This window comes from Cornus florida, unplaced genomic scaffold (assembly GCF_030987335.1).
Source record: "Cornus florida cultivar Cherokee Brave unplaced genomic scaffold, ASM3098733v1 CherokeeBrave_3.0.0_Hap2_Chr07, whole genome shotgun sequence".
Lineage (NCBI taxonomy): Eukaryota > Viridiplantae > Streptophyta > Magnoliopsida > Cornales > Cornaceae > Cornus > Cornus florida.
The window spans coordinates 53,668,305-53,683,730 of NW_026775577.1; the positions used below are offsets into that span (position 1 = coordinate 53,668,305).

General features: G+C 32.5%; 1 protein-coding gene across 1 annotated transcript; it reads left to right on the forward strand.

Annotated features, from left to right (window-relative positions):
• The first annotated feature begins 4,410 nt into the window (after positions 1-4,410).
• Positions 4,411-10,595, forward strand: LOC132267215 (TPR repeat-containing thioredoxin TTL1-like). Its single transcript, XM_059768310.1, has 7 exons — positions 4,411-6,496; positions 6,588-6,783; positions 6,908-7,080; positions 8,251-8,584; positions 9,072-9,294; positions 9,513-9,613; positions 10,075-10,595. Exons 1-7 carry the CDS (start codon positions 5,457-5,459, stop codon positions 10,225-10,227), a joined length of 2,220 nt encoding a protein of 739 aa, XP_059624293.1. The 5' UTR covers positions 4,411-5,456; the 3' UTR covers positions 10,228-10,595.
• Positions 10,596-15,426: the final 4,831 nt, after the last annotated feature.

The window sequence follows — 15,426 nt, forward strand, 5'->3', positions numbered from 1 at the left end:
CTGTGTGGACCCCTAAAAAATCCAAACTAAACAAATGACAGTAATCTAAAACAGGAAACTGAATCATAAAGGAACTCCTATGTAGCATCGGAAGAATGAAGTAGACTGATCCCCGCTCAGCACGAACAACCTCTACTCGTGACGAGCACCTGAAAAATAATGGTGGGTCAGGCCCACAAACAAGTTCTACTCTACTACAATCCAAGCAGAGATCCGATACACGTATACATCGTAGTCAATCCAACAGTAACTAGTAGTCCGTATATATATATACATACACTAAAGGAACCTCACTAGACTATAGGGTTGTCTCAACCTGAATAGTAGGCAACATGCAAAACGCACATATAGTGGGCATGAGTACCTAGACCTACCAGGGTACACAACTACACTATATCTAGCTACACATCCCTGGCGATATACGCGCCCTAACCATTGATCCTGAGACTCAAACTCATATCATGGCACCATACTTATATATATATAATCTAGTAACCATCCTATCCAGTATAAATTAATCCTCCATAAGTCATTCAACTTGTTCAGCTGACCTGACTTGAATATAAGTAGAACTTAACATTTTAGTTAATCCATTCCCTTATATAATAAATTAATCCTCCATAAGTCATTCAACTTGTTCAGCTGACCTGACTTAAATATAAGTAGGACTTAACATTTTAGTTAATCCATTCCCTTATATAAAATAGGTAGGGCTTAACTGATAAGTTAATCCATCCCTAGAATGCCACCGTCCTATACCGGTGCATTAAACCACACAATCCAACAATTGATGTAACAATTAAGGAAATACATCAAACATTCCATAAATAACTATGATAAAGTTATCACATAATAGGAATGACTTATTATTTCTTTAAACTTCCTATACCATATGTCCTACACAAACTGAATCTTATACATGATGATATTTTATTATACCGTTAAATAAGGATTCTCTATATCCAATTCATCCTACACATTTAATCTCAATTGCTAAAAGATTTTAAAAGATTAAATCCATTCGTTTGTTTAAAACATTCAAATAGCAAGTATCATTATGATTGAGTCTATTTAAATTTATTAAAACCCAAACCTAGTCCCTATTTAATGTTCAGGAATCCTAGGCATGTTTCTACGTTCCATCATTCCACAGATATGAAAAATATATAATTTAAACATGTAAAAATTCACATAAGAAATCAAATCAAAATCATGCATTTTATCAATTCATAGCACAAGAACAGATATGAACCAATTTCATAAAACATATGTTCTAACCCAATTAAACATGCATAATTATTTAATTTTATGTGTTTAATAAATTCTGGAATTTCCTAGGCATGTACAGAAACACGAATCAAATGGAAAGAGATAGAAGAAGAACTTGCCTTAAACTTTCGGATTGAAAGTTAAACTTCTTCTTCCTTGATCTTTTCTCTAAAGAGTTTTCTCCTCCTTCCTTCCTCTTTCTCCTTTTCTCTCTAACTCTCTCTCTCTAGAATATATTACGTGATATATTTTCACTCCTTTTTCAACCTATAGTTGTGTATTTATAGGCTAAATAATAACCCTATTCCTTTTCCCAATCCAAGTCAACTTAATAAAGAAAAATAAAAAATAAAAATATTAAAAAGGTAACTTAAAATATGTTAGGTATATAATCTATGTATATCCTTATTAATTAAATAAAATATATACATTAGATTATTTATTAATACTAAAGTTACCATAATATTAAAAGGTAACTTAAAACATGTTACGTATATAATCTATCTATATCATCATTAAATAAATAAAATATATATTATTTATACTAAAGTTACCATAATATTAAAAAAGTAACTTAAAACATGTTACGTAAATAATATATCTGTATCCTCATTAAATAAATAAAATATATATATCAGATTATTTATTTATACTAAAGTTACCATAATATTTAAAAGGTAACTTAAAACATGTTAGGTATCCTTATTATATAAATATATAAAATATATACATCAGATTATTTATTAATACTAAAGTTACTATAATATTAATAAATTACTTTCCTTTTTATATATATGTATATACATATATATCTATATATATACCTATAGAACTATTTATGGGTAATTATCCATACCTATCTAACCTCCTATCCAAGTAATCCATGAGACCCAATTAGTTAGCCCATTACCACTAACCATAACCATAAAATAAAATAAAATAAAACATTTAATCATTTAATTTACAATTAATTACAATTAATCAAATACATCATTTAAGTACACAATCTAATTAAACAAATAATACAAATAACATCTAGACAAAATACAAATAACACATAAATAAGTAGCCAATTAATCAAGTAACACTTAATTCAATTAAACACATAAACAGTTAGTCAAATAATCAATTAAACAATTAAAAAAAATACAATAAAAATAAATAAATAAATATCGAGACTATCCTTTTAAAATTAGGGGTATTACAGGTAATAGTCTCAGTCAATTTAGAAGCTGTTATATTTTTATTTAGTAATTTTACCTATTAATTTTGCTCTTTCTTTTCTCCTAGCATTATTCTCAATGTGGATCATGTTACTTTTTCTAATCGAGGCACTTAAGAGTCATTTTTGCACATGTCTAAACCATCTCAGCTGATTTTCTCTTATTTTATTCTCAATTGGTATTACTGCAACCATCTCACTCATTTCTAGTTATACAACATATTCATCTCAACATTTGCATTTCTACCACTCACTTTATGCAAATGTTGTTTCCTAACTCTCCAAAATTCGATACCATAAAATATGGCTGATCTTATAATTGTTTTATAAAATTCTCCTTTCAATCCTAGAAGGTACATTTATCACATAATATACATTTAATCCTAACGTCATCTCTAATTTCTCCATCATTATGAATATTGAACCTAAATAACTAAAATGTTCACTTTTTATTTTTATTTTTATTTTTTATTGTATGTACCTCTTTTCTCAATCCTCTCATCACACTGATAAAGATGTTGGGGAGTTGAAGTCTAAGAAGGATGTTGGGAGTTGAAGTCAAGTGAACAAAAAAAAGAAAAAAAAAAAAACTACTAACTAGGGGTTACATAAAAATAAAAAATAAAAGAATATTTTATAGTGACATTTTCCAGTGTTTGAGTTTATTACATACAGATTAACTTGATTCCTTTTTGAACGGTGACACTCCCACATATTTAATAAAGTTAACAATATAAATTATTACCCTTTGATTGATTAGTTGACTTATTTAAATATTAAAATTACTTTTTTAACAGCCCATTTTGTTTGGTCCTTAACACACTATTTTAACACTGTTTTCTCAATTTCTGCAATATATTTTTTTCTAAAATAATAAAAAGGACTCCAATAAGAAGCTACTCTTTCGTAAAGACACTGCAACTCGATTCATTACATGATTCAAAGATTTTTGAATTATTCAAAAAGAATTGTTTCTTAAAGTTTTAATCATGTGGTCCATATGCATACTCTTACACTTGCATGACTGGAAAGGTTGAGGCTACAAGGCCACCAAAATCTCCCATTAATTAAGTAAAATTTCAGGAAAAATATTTTTATTAGCATTCTGCATTGAGAGAAATTATTACACGGTCATTCGTCGGATTATAATGATAGTTTCAAGCTTACACTTCAATTAGTTGCTTTGGCAACTATTGTATTACTCTTGAAAAAATTTGAGGTAGCGCCTCCAAGGAAAAAAATAATTTAACATGCATTTGTCTTGCACGTCTTGGACTTGAATTCTAGTCCTTATTTTAACCCGGTATAAAGGGTGTTAAGGTGGTGGAGTAAAGAAAAAAAGAAAAAGAAAAAGAACAAGAAAAAATTAACCCATTTTTTTATTTTTTTTTACCGGGCAAAAAGACAAGCCAAACGTCATACGGCATCTACAAACAACAACATCGGCCAAAAAAAAAATTAACCGATTTGATCAATTTATATGTGTGTAAATTTATTACTGAATGATGTAGTAATTGTTGTAGTTGTTGGTGGCGGTGGTGGTGTTACTTGGTTTATTAATGTGAGAATACGTTACTATTTAGAGTTAGTTGTTTGGCCCAATAAAATGATTTGTAAACGTTAGAAAACTAATTTTAATATTTAAATAGGTCAACTAATTATGTAATAATGTTATTAAGGTGTCTTTGTTAATTTTATTAAATTTAAGGGGTGGTATTATTCAAAAAAGGAATCAAATTGTATATGTCGATAATAAATCCAAAATCCAAAGAGTGTCGCTATAAATTACGAGTTAGTTATTTGGCTCAATAAAATGATTTGTATAGGTTAAAAAACTAATTTCAATATTTAAATAGGTCAAGTAATCAGACAATAATGTCATTAAGGTGTCTTTGTTAATTTTATTAAATTTAAGGGGTGTTATTATTCAAAAAATGAATCAAATTATATATGTCCATAATAAATCCAAAATCTAAGGAGTGTCGCTATAAATTACTCAAAATAAAAAAAGAAAAAAAGGGCAAAAGCTTTGGACTTTTAAACACTGGTAGAGAAGAGAAGAAAGAGTAGGTACTAGGTAGGTCAAAAAGCATATGATATAGCAACTGGCAATCAATCATACGTGGAGTGCCTCAAACTACTTGTACCTACTTACATCCTTCCCTCCTCTTCAGGGTTTGTTTTGTGTTCTAGCTGTAAATGCAATTTTATTTAAAAAAAAAAAAATAATAAACTGTGGCATTAGGTACACCTCCTCTATTTCTAAACATTTAGAGATCCTCATTTCTTCCGAGACCGGGTCTCTTGCTGCGCATTTTCCACCATACAATCAACAAAAAAAGAAAAAAAAAAATTCAAATAATAAAAAGAAAAAAAAAAAAAAAAAAACCAACTTAATTACAATAAAACAAAAAAAGTGTCTAAATAATTCCTCCCCTTTTCTGCAAAATTTCTGGTCATATCCCACGCCCCTGTTTCTCTCACTCTTTCTCATGTCATCATGTCATTCCATCTCTCTCTAACCGAAAGAGAGAGAAAACAAAAAAACAACAAAAAGAGAGAAGATTGTTGTTTCTTGGGAGCCACACCTCTCACCATCTCCTGTGTGTAGGCATGTTGGTTTCCCCACCTTTGACACAATCAACAACATCTCTCTCTCTCTCTCTCTCTTGCCTTGTATTCTTTTCTTGTAGTATTATTGAATCTAAATTTCACATTGGTCCTACTTGAATTACATACATAATTACAATCTCATTTGACTTTCTTTTCTTTTCTTATAATAATATACATTGTAAACAGGAGGTACCCAAGAATTTTCCTGGAAAATTCCCATGCATGGTCTTTGACATTCATTCCCCCACATACCCTTTTCATTTTCTATCTTCACAACATTTTTGTAGATACAAAAGCTAGAATATATTGAGCCAAAGGCTTGAGAAAAGTCACATATTTTTATTTTTTTGAAATGGGAGACATTACATCTCCGGAGAAGAAAACAGGTTGTGGCCTTTTGGATGCCTTTTTCGGGCGCAAACCAAGAAGAACAACCTCCACAAATTCAATTCCCACGGTGACCACCAATGGCAGCAAAGATGTCATGACCAGGATTCCGAGCACTCCCAATTCGAAGAGGAGGCGTGGCGGCTCTGACGAGGCTGCCTTCCTCGACTTGAATGGCGCTTCATCGGAGCAATCACAGAAGCCAGTTGAAAACCCTAATGGCAGCAGACCTTCAGGCCGGAGCAATACAAAGGCCGCGGCCGCCCCCCCACCGCCTGTGCACCACCAACACCAACACCATCCTCCTCCTCCTCCTCCTGTGCATCACCAAAATAGAAAAGCTCCCGAGGAAGCAATTATGGTTAGAAGTGTGCCTCCTAAGAATAATAACCATGGTGGCTATGGCCAAGGAAAGAAATTACCATTTGGTGCAACAGGCATTTCCGGCGAGCTTGAGAGCATGATCGCGGATCACCAGCGATCAAAAGGACCCGGTGGGCTTGTCCGGGCTTCGTCAAGCAATGTGATGCTGATGGGAAATTTAGGTAACTTGAGGCATCCAGATGGCAATGGTAGTGGCAATGCAAATTTGAATAATGTTGTTGATTACCAACCCAAAGCTGCACCAAAAGAAGAGAGCTCGGGGCCTAATGGTAAATACCCAACTAGTGTGATGGGCAATGTAGTGAAGAAAACCCCTGAAGTGTCCTCAAAAGCAGCCCCACCAGCCTCCCTATGCCGGGCTCTCTCGACTCGAATGGATCCGGAGACATTGAAGATTATGGGCAATGAGGATTACAAGAGTGGGAGGTTTGAAGAGGCCTTGGCTTTGTATGATGCTGCTATATCTATTGACCCTAATAAGGCCTCGTACCGGAGCAACAAAAGCGCGGCACTAACTGCACTCGGGAGGCTTCTTGAGGCTGTTTTGGAGTGCAGAGAAGCCATTAGGATTGAACCCTATTATCAAAGAGCTCATAACCGTTTGGCAACCCTATACCTCAGGTGGTGTTATTGTTTGAACACCGTCTACTCTGAAAGTTTAAGTTGTTATAATATCTAAATTCTCTAACAGTTATATTGTTTTGGATTTCAGATTAGGAGAAACAGAAAAGGCCATATATCACTACAAACATGCAGGTGCTGAAGCTGATCCTGAAGTGATTTCCAAAGCTAAAAAAGTCCAGTTCCATCTCAGCAAGTGCACGGAGGCGAAGAAGCTACGAGACTGGAATGCTTTGCTAAAAGAAGCAAGCAATGCCATATCGGCCGGGGCTGATTCAGCACCACTGGTTAGACATCAAATGATCCTCAAAACTTCCATTTCATTTATTTATTTATTTTTTTCCAGCTATTTTTTTGGTGCCTTTCACACACTTGACATGGGTTTGGTTTTTCCTTTTCAATGTCACAAAGATATATGCTTTGCAAGCTGAGGCCCTTTTGAGGCTGCATAGACACCAAGATGCTGATGAAACATTGACAAAAGGCCCCAATTTCGATCCTGAAGATTGTACTAAGTTCTTTGGCCCTATTGGTAGTGCTAGTCTGTTGGTGATTAGGGCACAAGTTGACATGGCCGCGGGAAGGTCAGTGTTATTTTTTTTTTTTTCGAGACAAGAAAAACACACACTTATTTATCCGTAATGAACTAGAACTATCAAAGATATCACCATACTTCAACCCTTAATGGCCGTTGCACCATTTTTTATATATTAGAAGCCCTAACTTAGTCATAACATGGATGTTATATATTCATGTATAGATTATACATGTATCTTGTAACTAACTATGATTATATGGGACAAAAAGTAGAATGTGGAGGAAAGAGGGCTCTAATTGTAAACATTATTTAGAGTATTCATTACGCTTACTACATATTGTAGAACAACTCAAAAGCTATAACCATGCTGGAAAAAGGAGAAACGAAAAGGTAGGTAAAGGTTGAGTTGGTAGACTTTGACATATACCCACCAACCTAAAGCCTAAGAGATAAGATGCTAACGCCTCCCTTTGTAATTTAACTTCTCTTATGATTACAAACTTTTTTTCTTCCCAATATTTTCTCAAACCACATGATAGGAATACTATGAAAAATATCATCAATAAAAATGATGATATTACTCTCTCTCTATAAAAGCTTTTGAATAAACATTTAGACAACTCAATGGGCTCCTTATGGAAATATGCAAGGGTTTTATGGCCAAAATATATATATATACATATATATATATATATATATATATAGTATATATATTATTTTTTAGACTTAAATAGGTGTGATGGATGCTGGTCTGTATTTAAATATATCAATTCTCAAATGAAAGGACATATCCGCGATGCTAAATGAGTTTTGATACTTAGCTTCAGGCTGAGTTGCTGAGTTTAAAACATCTCAGCCGTTAGATGCCATAGAAAGGGATCCATGTAATTTCATCTCTATAGCATCCAAAGGCAGATGATATTTGATAGTTAGGTCCAACAATTAGGTTAGAATGATAAGCCTAAGTATCATTTTTTATGTTGAGTTAAATATCATATTATTTAATATTTTTACTTTATTAAAGATAAACTCTGATTCCAAGACTACGCAATATTGACACGAGTTGGGCTAGTCCTTTTACAATTTTTGAATCAACACTATAATAAAATTAAATAATTTATATATTTTTATAAATGCATGACTAATCAAAAGTGTCAGACACATATATTTTATCATTTTGGTCCATAAAACATGATATGCATATATGGATTGATAGATTCGATATCGCTGTCGCGGCTGCTCAACGGGCAACTCGGCTTGACGGGAACAACAAGGAGGCGAACATGGTGTTCCGGCGGACACGAGCGGTGGCGGGAGCTCGATCAAAAGGTAACGATCTCTTCAAGGCATCGAAATACTCAGAGGCATGTGGTGCATATGGAGAGGGTCTCGACCATGACTCGTACAACTCGGTCTTGTTGTGCAACCGAGCTGCTTGTCTGTCCAAACTCGGCGAAATCCACAAGGCCATTGAGGACTGCAATGCTGCGCTTAATGTACGCCCATCCTACAGCAAGGCTAGACTAAGAAGAGCCGATTGTAATGCCAAGGTAAATCATACACTATAAGTGTGAAATGGCATTATTGTCCTTGATTGAACTCAAAAAAATCAAGTATAGGGAGTATTTAGGTCATTTAGTATAAGGAAAAAAAAAACACTTACATTTATAAAACGGTGGTGGTCATTTATAATTTTTCGAATTTATACAGACTACGTTACTACTTACAAGATATAATCTTTTTCGATGAATAATTTCATGTATGAGTTGAAATAGACTGATTTTTATTTATTTAGCATCAATTTTATGCATGTGCTGTTTTTTTTAAAAAAAAATAAAAATAAAAATAAATTATGAGGCACATTTGTGACATGTCATATAAAGAAAATGTTCCTTATAAAATTGAAGGCTAATATTATTCTTATTACGATATATGTTAAAAGATAATTATTTTTTTGGGTGGTGGTTGTTAAAGGTGATTGACTAATTTTAATATATGTATTGAAATGTTTGTAATGGTTGGTATGTATATGTATAGTTGGAAAAGTGGGAGGCATGTATACGAGACTATGAGGTGTTGAGAAGAGAAACACCAGATGACGAGGAGGTGGGCCGCGCCTTGAAGGAGGCCCAAACCCAGCTCAATAGACAGCGAGGAGGAGGAGGAGACGACGTGAAGGACATGAAGGTTGGTGGTGCTGCTCATGAAGTGGTCCTCATTTCAAGCGAAGAAAGTTTCATGGACTACCTAAATTCGCCTGGTAAAAACATCATTATACTATTTCATTACACATATATATATATACATTCTTCATTATACACACACACACACACACACACACACACACACTGATTCTTATATATACATTCTTCATTACACACACACACACACACTGATTCTTCATTTTTATATAAAATTTCTTTCTTAACCAAAATAATAATAATAATAATTATTATTATTATAATTAATTGATGACAGGTATATCAGTTGTCCTATTTTCTAGCAAGCCACACGACAAACAAACGTTGCATTTCATGGAGCAACTCTGCAAGAGATACCATTCCATCAACTTCTTAAAGGTTTGGACCATTACCATATATATATATATATATATATATATATATATATATATATATATATATATATATATATATATATTATCCACGTATAAAAGATTTTGATCTTGATTTTATTTATTTGTGGAACTATTACTCAGTAAGTCTGGAACATTAAAAATGTAAGTTATCAAAGTATATTATCATATTATAATTGTTGTGGAAAACATAACAAAGATTTCAACTAGTTTGTTATATACATATTTATATTTAAATAAAGGATTATTGGTAATAGGTGTATATATATATATATATATATATATATATATATATATTGTGGTGGTGATGTAGTACTAGTAATAATTATAATAATAATTGGTGTACTTATTCGTATATGAAATGTATCTTTTAATATTTTGTTACATCACTCGTGTGCTTATCCTGTATCACTGTCCATGCTTGGTATAATTGTACGTGATTTTCAGGTGGAGGTCGAAGATCATCCTTCCTTAGCAGAAGCAGAGGAGGTGAGCTCATTTCCGGCTTTCAACATATACAAGAATGGGTCAAGAGAAAAAGAAATCGCAGGGGACAAACATGATTTGTTAGAGAGATCAATAAAATCGTATGCCACTTAGAACAATGGAAGGGGTTTCTGAGTTTGTCATCCACAAACCTACTGTGCCACAAGGACCAGGCATGAAGGACAAGAGACTGAAGTCTTTTTTTTGATGCAGAAATGGAAGAAGATAAAAGAGGCTTCATAGGGAATTGAAGGTTATTTTGGTCAGTTTAATTTGCTGGCACAGCCCTTAATTGTTGTAGCACTAAGGAAAACTCATGATTGAACTAAGCAGCAAAAGTTTTTAACATTAGAGAGGAATCAAGGAGGACTATACACGTTTGAATGTAATTAATGTAGTTTGAGGTACTTGGCTCAATTTATTCATTCAATCCATTGTTACTCCAAGCCCATTTGTTTATAAATAATGATAGGAAATTTGATGGTTGGATAAATTCAATTAATTTTATCTAAATAAGATTTAATGCATGTCATTTTAACATCAGAATAAATTAAATTTTCACCTGTCATACCTTAGTCGAAATTGTCTATTTTCAAACTTGTTTTAATATATTTTCTCTCTTTCCTTGTGAATGCAATCGTTGTTACTGGATGATTTGATGGGCCTACTAATTATATATGTGCTCATGAGTGCCTAACAAAAGCTAGAGTATGGTTGTGTTCAACTTTAGAACATGAAGTGATTTGTCATTAATATTTTGTTGTAACGTACACAATCAGAGCAATGATTAAGATAATAAATTTGACTTTTTAATTTACCTTAGGCTTAGTAGCAACTTGCCTTCAAGTACTTTAGCATAATCATGGATGAAAGAAGGAATAGTGACAACTTACCTTTATTTGAATTTTCTTGAAATCCATTAATTTTTCTTGCCTTAATTCAGTGCAAGAATTTATAAGGCAATTTACAGTTTTTAAATGTTGGGTTGGCCTTCAGAATATCAGAGACCCATTTCAGTGATTTAGTCTAGGCTTTGTAGCTTTTGCTGGGCCTTTGCCCTGTTAAAGTAGACTTGAGCTTATCCTTCTCAACCCCATACATTTGAAATTATCCTTATCCTATAAAGGACAGACACGAGTACGACACGATATGGATACGGATACAAATATGACACGATACAAATACGGATACGGACACAATGATTCGGCATGCATTTTTGCTTGATTTGAAATGCATTGATTGAGTGTGTGTTATTTGTCTATGGTTGCGTTTGTGTTAATTATTTTGTAATTTTTTGATTATGGTATTTGTTTTATTTAATTAATTTTCAAATATTGGGTTAAGGATTTGGGCCAAAGGAGGTGGCCTTGGATTTTGGAAGAGGGTCTTAATGGGCCAAGAATTATTATGGTGATGGGTATATATATATATATATATATATATATATTACATGAGTTATATAAATATATATAGGGAAAATTACATATAAATGGAGTCAAAGTTCCATATTTATTTAGAGGCTGAGTCAAAGTTCCATATTTCTCTAAAATGGATTGCTGAGGTGGCACATGGTTTTTTACTGTTTAGAAATTGTGGTGCCTAAGATACCCTTCCGTGAAGGTACTACTTTTTCTTCGAAGGTATTACTTTTTTGAACTGAAGGTACTACTTTTTGGCTTCCAGGTACCATGTTTTTTAAACACCCGCGAAGGTACTATTTTTTCTCCGAATGTACTACTTTTTTGAACTGAAGGTACTACTTTTTTGTTAGGAAAGGGCATTTTAGGCACCACAATTTTCTAAACAGTAAAAAACCATGTGCCACCTCAGCAATCCATTTTAGAGAAATATGGAACTTTGACTTCATTTATATGTAATTTTCCCATATATATATAGTAAGTATATATTATATGGCACGTATATACATAAATATGCACAATTATTTGTTAAGAAGGATATATATAAATATATATTACATAATATATAAATATTTATGTATATTATGTATATGGTATATTGGGTAGTTTGATGAGGGTAGGATTATGATGAGTATATATATATATATATATATATATATATATATATATATACATACATATTCTGTTGTGGAGAGAATGTTTTTACGTAAGAAGGAAGAGAGGAAAAGAGGGGCAGCTGAGAGAGAGAGAGAGGTGTGATCTGAGAAAAGGAAAAAGGAGAAGAAGGAAGAGAGGCTGACCAAGGAAAAAGAGGAGGAGGTCGGACCTGTGGAAGATGACGGCGACGGCGAGAGAGGAGCTAGAGTTGCAGAATTGAAATGAGAAGCTTGCGGCGTCGGTTTCGTTTCGAAACCTTCAGGCGATTTCTTACTCTATTCTTCCTCTTAGAACCCATAAGTTTTACACCTTAAGAACTGAAATCACATATTTAAATTACATGATAAATCACTGTAGACATAATGTTAAAAGCATGAATAAACTGATATATGTATATATCTGTCTATATGTTATACTTGTGTATAAAATTGGTGAAAGCATGATTTACATGATTTAATTGATATGTTTGTGTGTTTGATCATAAGAACATGTTAGCTAATTATTTAGGAATTATTTAGACTGTTTAGATGTGTTTTGGAATTGGAATGATGGAAGAAGCGGAGCTAAACCAGAAGCCGCGAAGAAGAAGACGACAGGACTCAGTCGACCGAAAGGATGCTACACGTCTACCGATGTGGGCAACTCAGTCGACCGATAGGAGGCTACACATCGAATGATTTGGGCAACTCGGTCGACCGATAGGGGTCATACATTGACCAAAATTTCCTGCTATTGCACTGTCTGATTCAGTTGAAAGTTTGCCCAGAATTGGTTTACCACTTAGTGATATTATACATATCATATTATGACACTTATCCCATAATTTTTATAAACAATTTGGTCATTGTATTAGTTACGTGTTAAATATATAATTTATCCCAAAATTATTATAACCAATTTTAGACAATGATGAATTGGTTACATGTGAATTAAATCAGGTTGTATATTATATACGTATAACGTGTTAGTGCTATGCTGAATTATGGAATTGGTTATAACCACTTTGGACAAATGGTAGTGGTTGATTGATTTTACAAGTTGGTGGGAATTGAATATACTGTTATATTGCTTAATTGTGTAACATACGTGTTATATATTACCACACACATGGGTATTATTAAATAAATAAAACTAAATCAACTAATAAATTATTCATTGTTATTTATCACATTTATATATATTGTGTTGTGGATGGAAATCATAGTAGGTTGTTTTACATAATTTATTCATGCTTATATTTTGCATGTGTGCCTATTGTATGATTTATTGTGAATTAATTTATGATGATGGTAATGGATTGTGGAACCATGTGGGCTGACTAATAAATGCAGTCGCACTTGTACCTCGACTTGGTTGAGTAGTCTTGGTAGGTGGTTACTTGGAGACATGGTTGAAATGTCAAAGTATAGAAAGATGATCTAACTAATTGTATGAACAAAATACATACAATGGAAGTATGGACAATTTGTTAATATATAGTATGGACAAAAACATACTCTTAGAGGCATAGACGAGTTGCCATTATATTTAAATTTGTAAAAAGGATAAAAATTGACGCGCACATATATATCAAAAGATCAAATCCCAGAAAGTATTTATCATATATATATATATGGGTGTGTGTGTATATATTGCTAATTAGGCATTTACTACATAAAACAATGGGACGATTATTGGACAAACTAAGTCTTTGTTGATAAGAAGAAGACTAAAGGAGACTATGTAAGGTCCATTATTAACTTTAGGCTCTGTCACTCAATATATGTGTTGATAATATATATGTTTTTTTTTTTTTTCATTAACAAAAAATTAATGACTAGTGTTCTTCTTATCAACCAAGTCTTTGTTGATAAGAAGAAGACTTTTGGCTCTACCACTCATAAGAAACTACCATTTCTACTAATAAAAACTGACACGCATATATATCAAAAGATCAAATCCCAGAAAGTATTTATCATATGTATATATGGGTGTGTATATATATTGCTAATCACACATTTACTACATAAAACAATGGGACGATCATTGGACGAACCATGTCTTTGTTGATAAGAAGAAGATTAAAGGAGACTATGTAAGGTCACTATTAACTTTAGGCTCTGCCACTCAATATATATATATATATATATATATATATATATATATATATATATATATATTCATTAACAAAAAAAATTAATAACAAGTCTTTTTCTTATCAACCAAGTCTTTGTTGATACAAAGAAGATTTTCGGCTCTGCCACTGAAAAGAAAACTATCATTTCGTGCAAAAAAAACTGACGCGCACATATATATCAAAAGATCAAATCCCCAAAAGTATTTATCATATGTATGTATGGGGGTGTATATATATTGCTAATCACGCATTTACTATATAAAATAATGGGACGATTATTGGACGAACCAAGTCTTTGTTGATAAAAAGAAGATTAAAGGAGACTATATAAGGTCACTATTAACTTTAGGCTTTGCTGATGTGTCAATAATAAATTATCCACTCACAATAGAACGAATCCTTATAGGATAGGGCTATGTTGAGAGTGTCGAATCTCAAGGATTGTGGTGGTTCATCGAGTCTTCAATTAATTACGATTTTAATTTAGAAGAAAGATTTGATTTTGTGTGTTGTGAAGTAATTCAATAATATAAAAGAAAATAAACGGAATAAAAGGATTGAGATCAAGAGAAGAAATACTTAGGGATTGAATTCACCACGAACCTCATACTATGGTCAACTGTTTAACCTTGAAATTTTAACAATTTATATATCATATAAATTAAACTCGATAACATTCATTTAATTCAGTTTTAAAGAAAGATGTTTAATTGAACTTAGCTAACTATAACCTATCAAAAGTTGGCACGAATTATCTCCCTACCTACTCTAACTAATGTTATAGTATAACTCGTCTTCCCTAAGCATAGATTATGAAAGAGTTCATTCAAGAAAAACGTTTGAATACCATTACATGATCTCCATTCTTATGTCCGACAGGGCTTTGCCAGATATCGTCCAATAAGAATGGGTTGAGAATAATTTATGAACAATTATATCTAAAACAATGTAATAACTATTCAGAAACTATTAATTCATTAAAACATCAATTGAGTTGGCTCAATTACTCAAAATCATATAATCAAAGTATATAAATTATTAAATTTTCAAAGTACAAACAATCAAACCATAGTACTCGGATCGGGTTACATCAATACCCTAAGAGAGGAATTAGCCACTCAT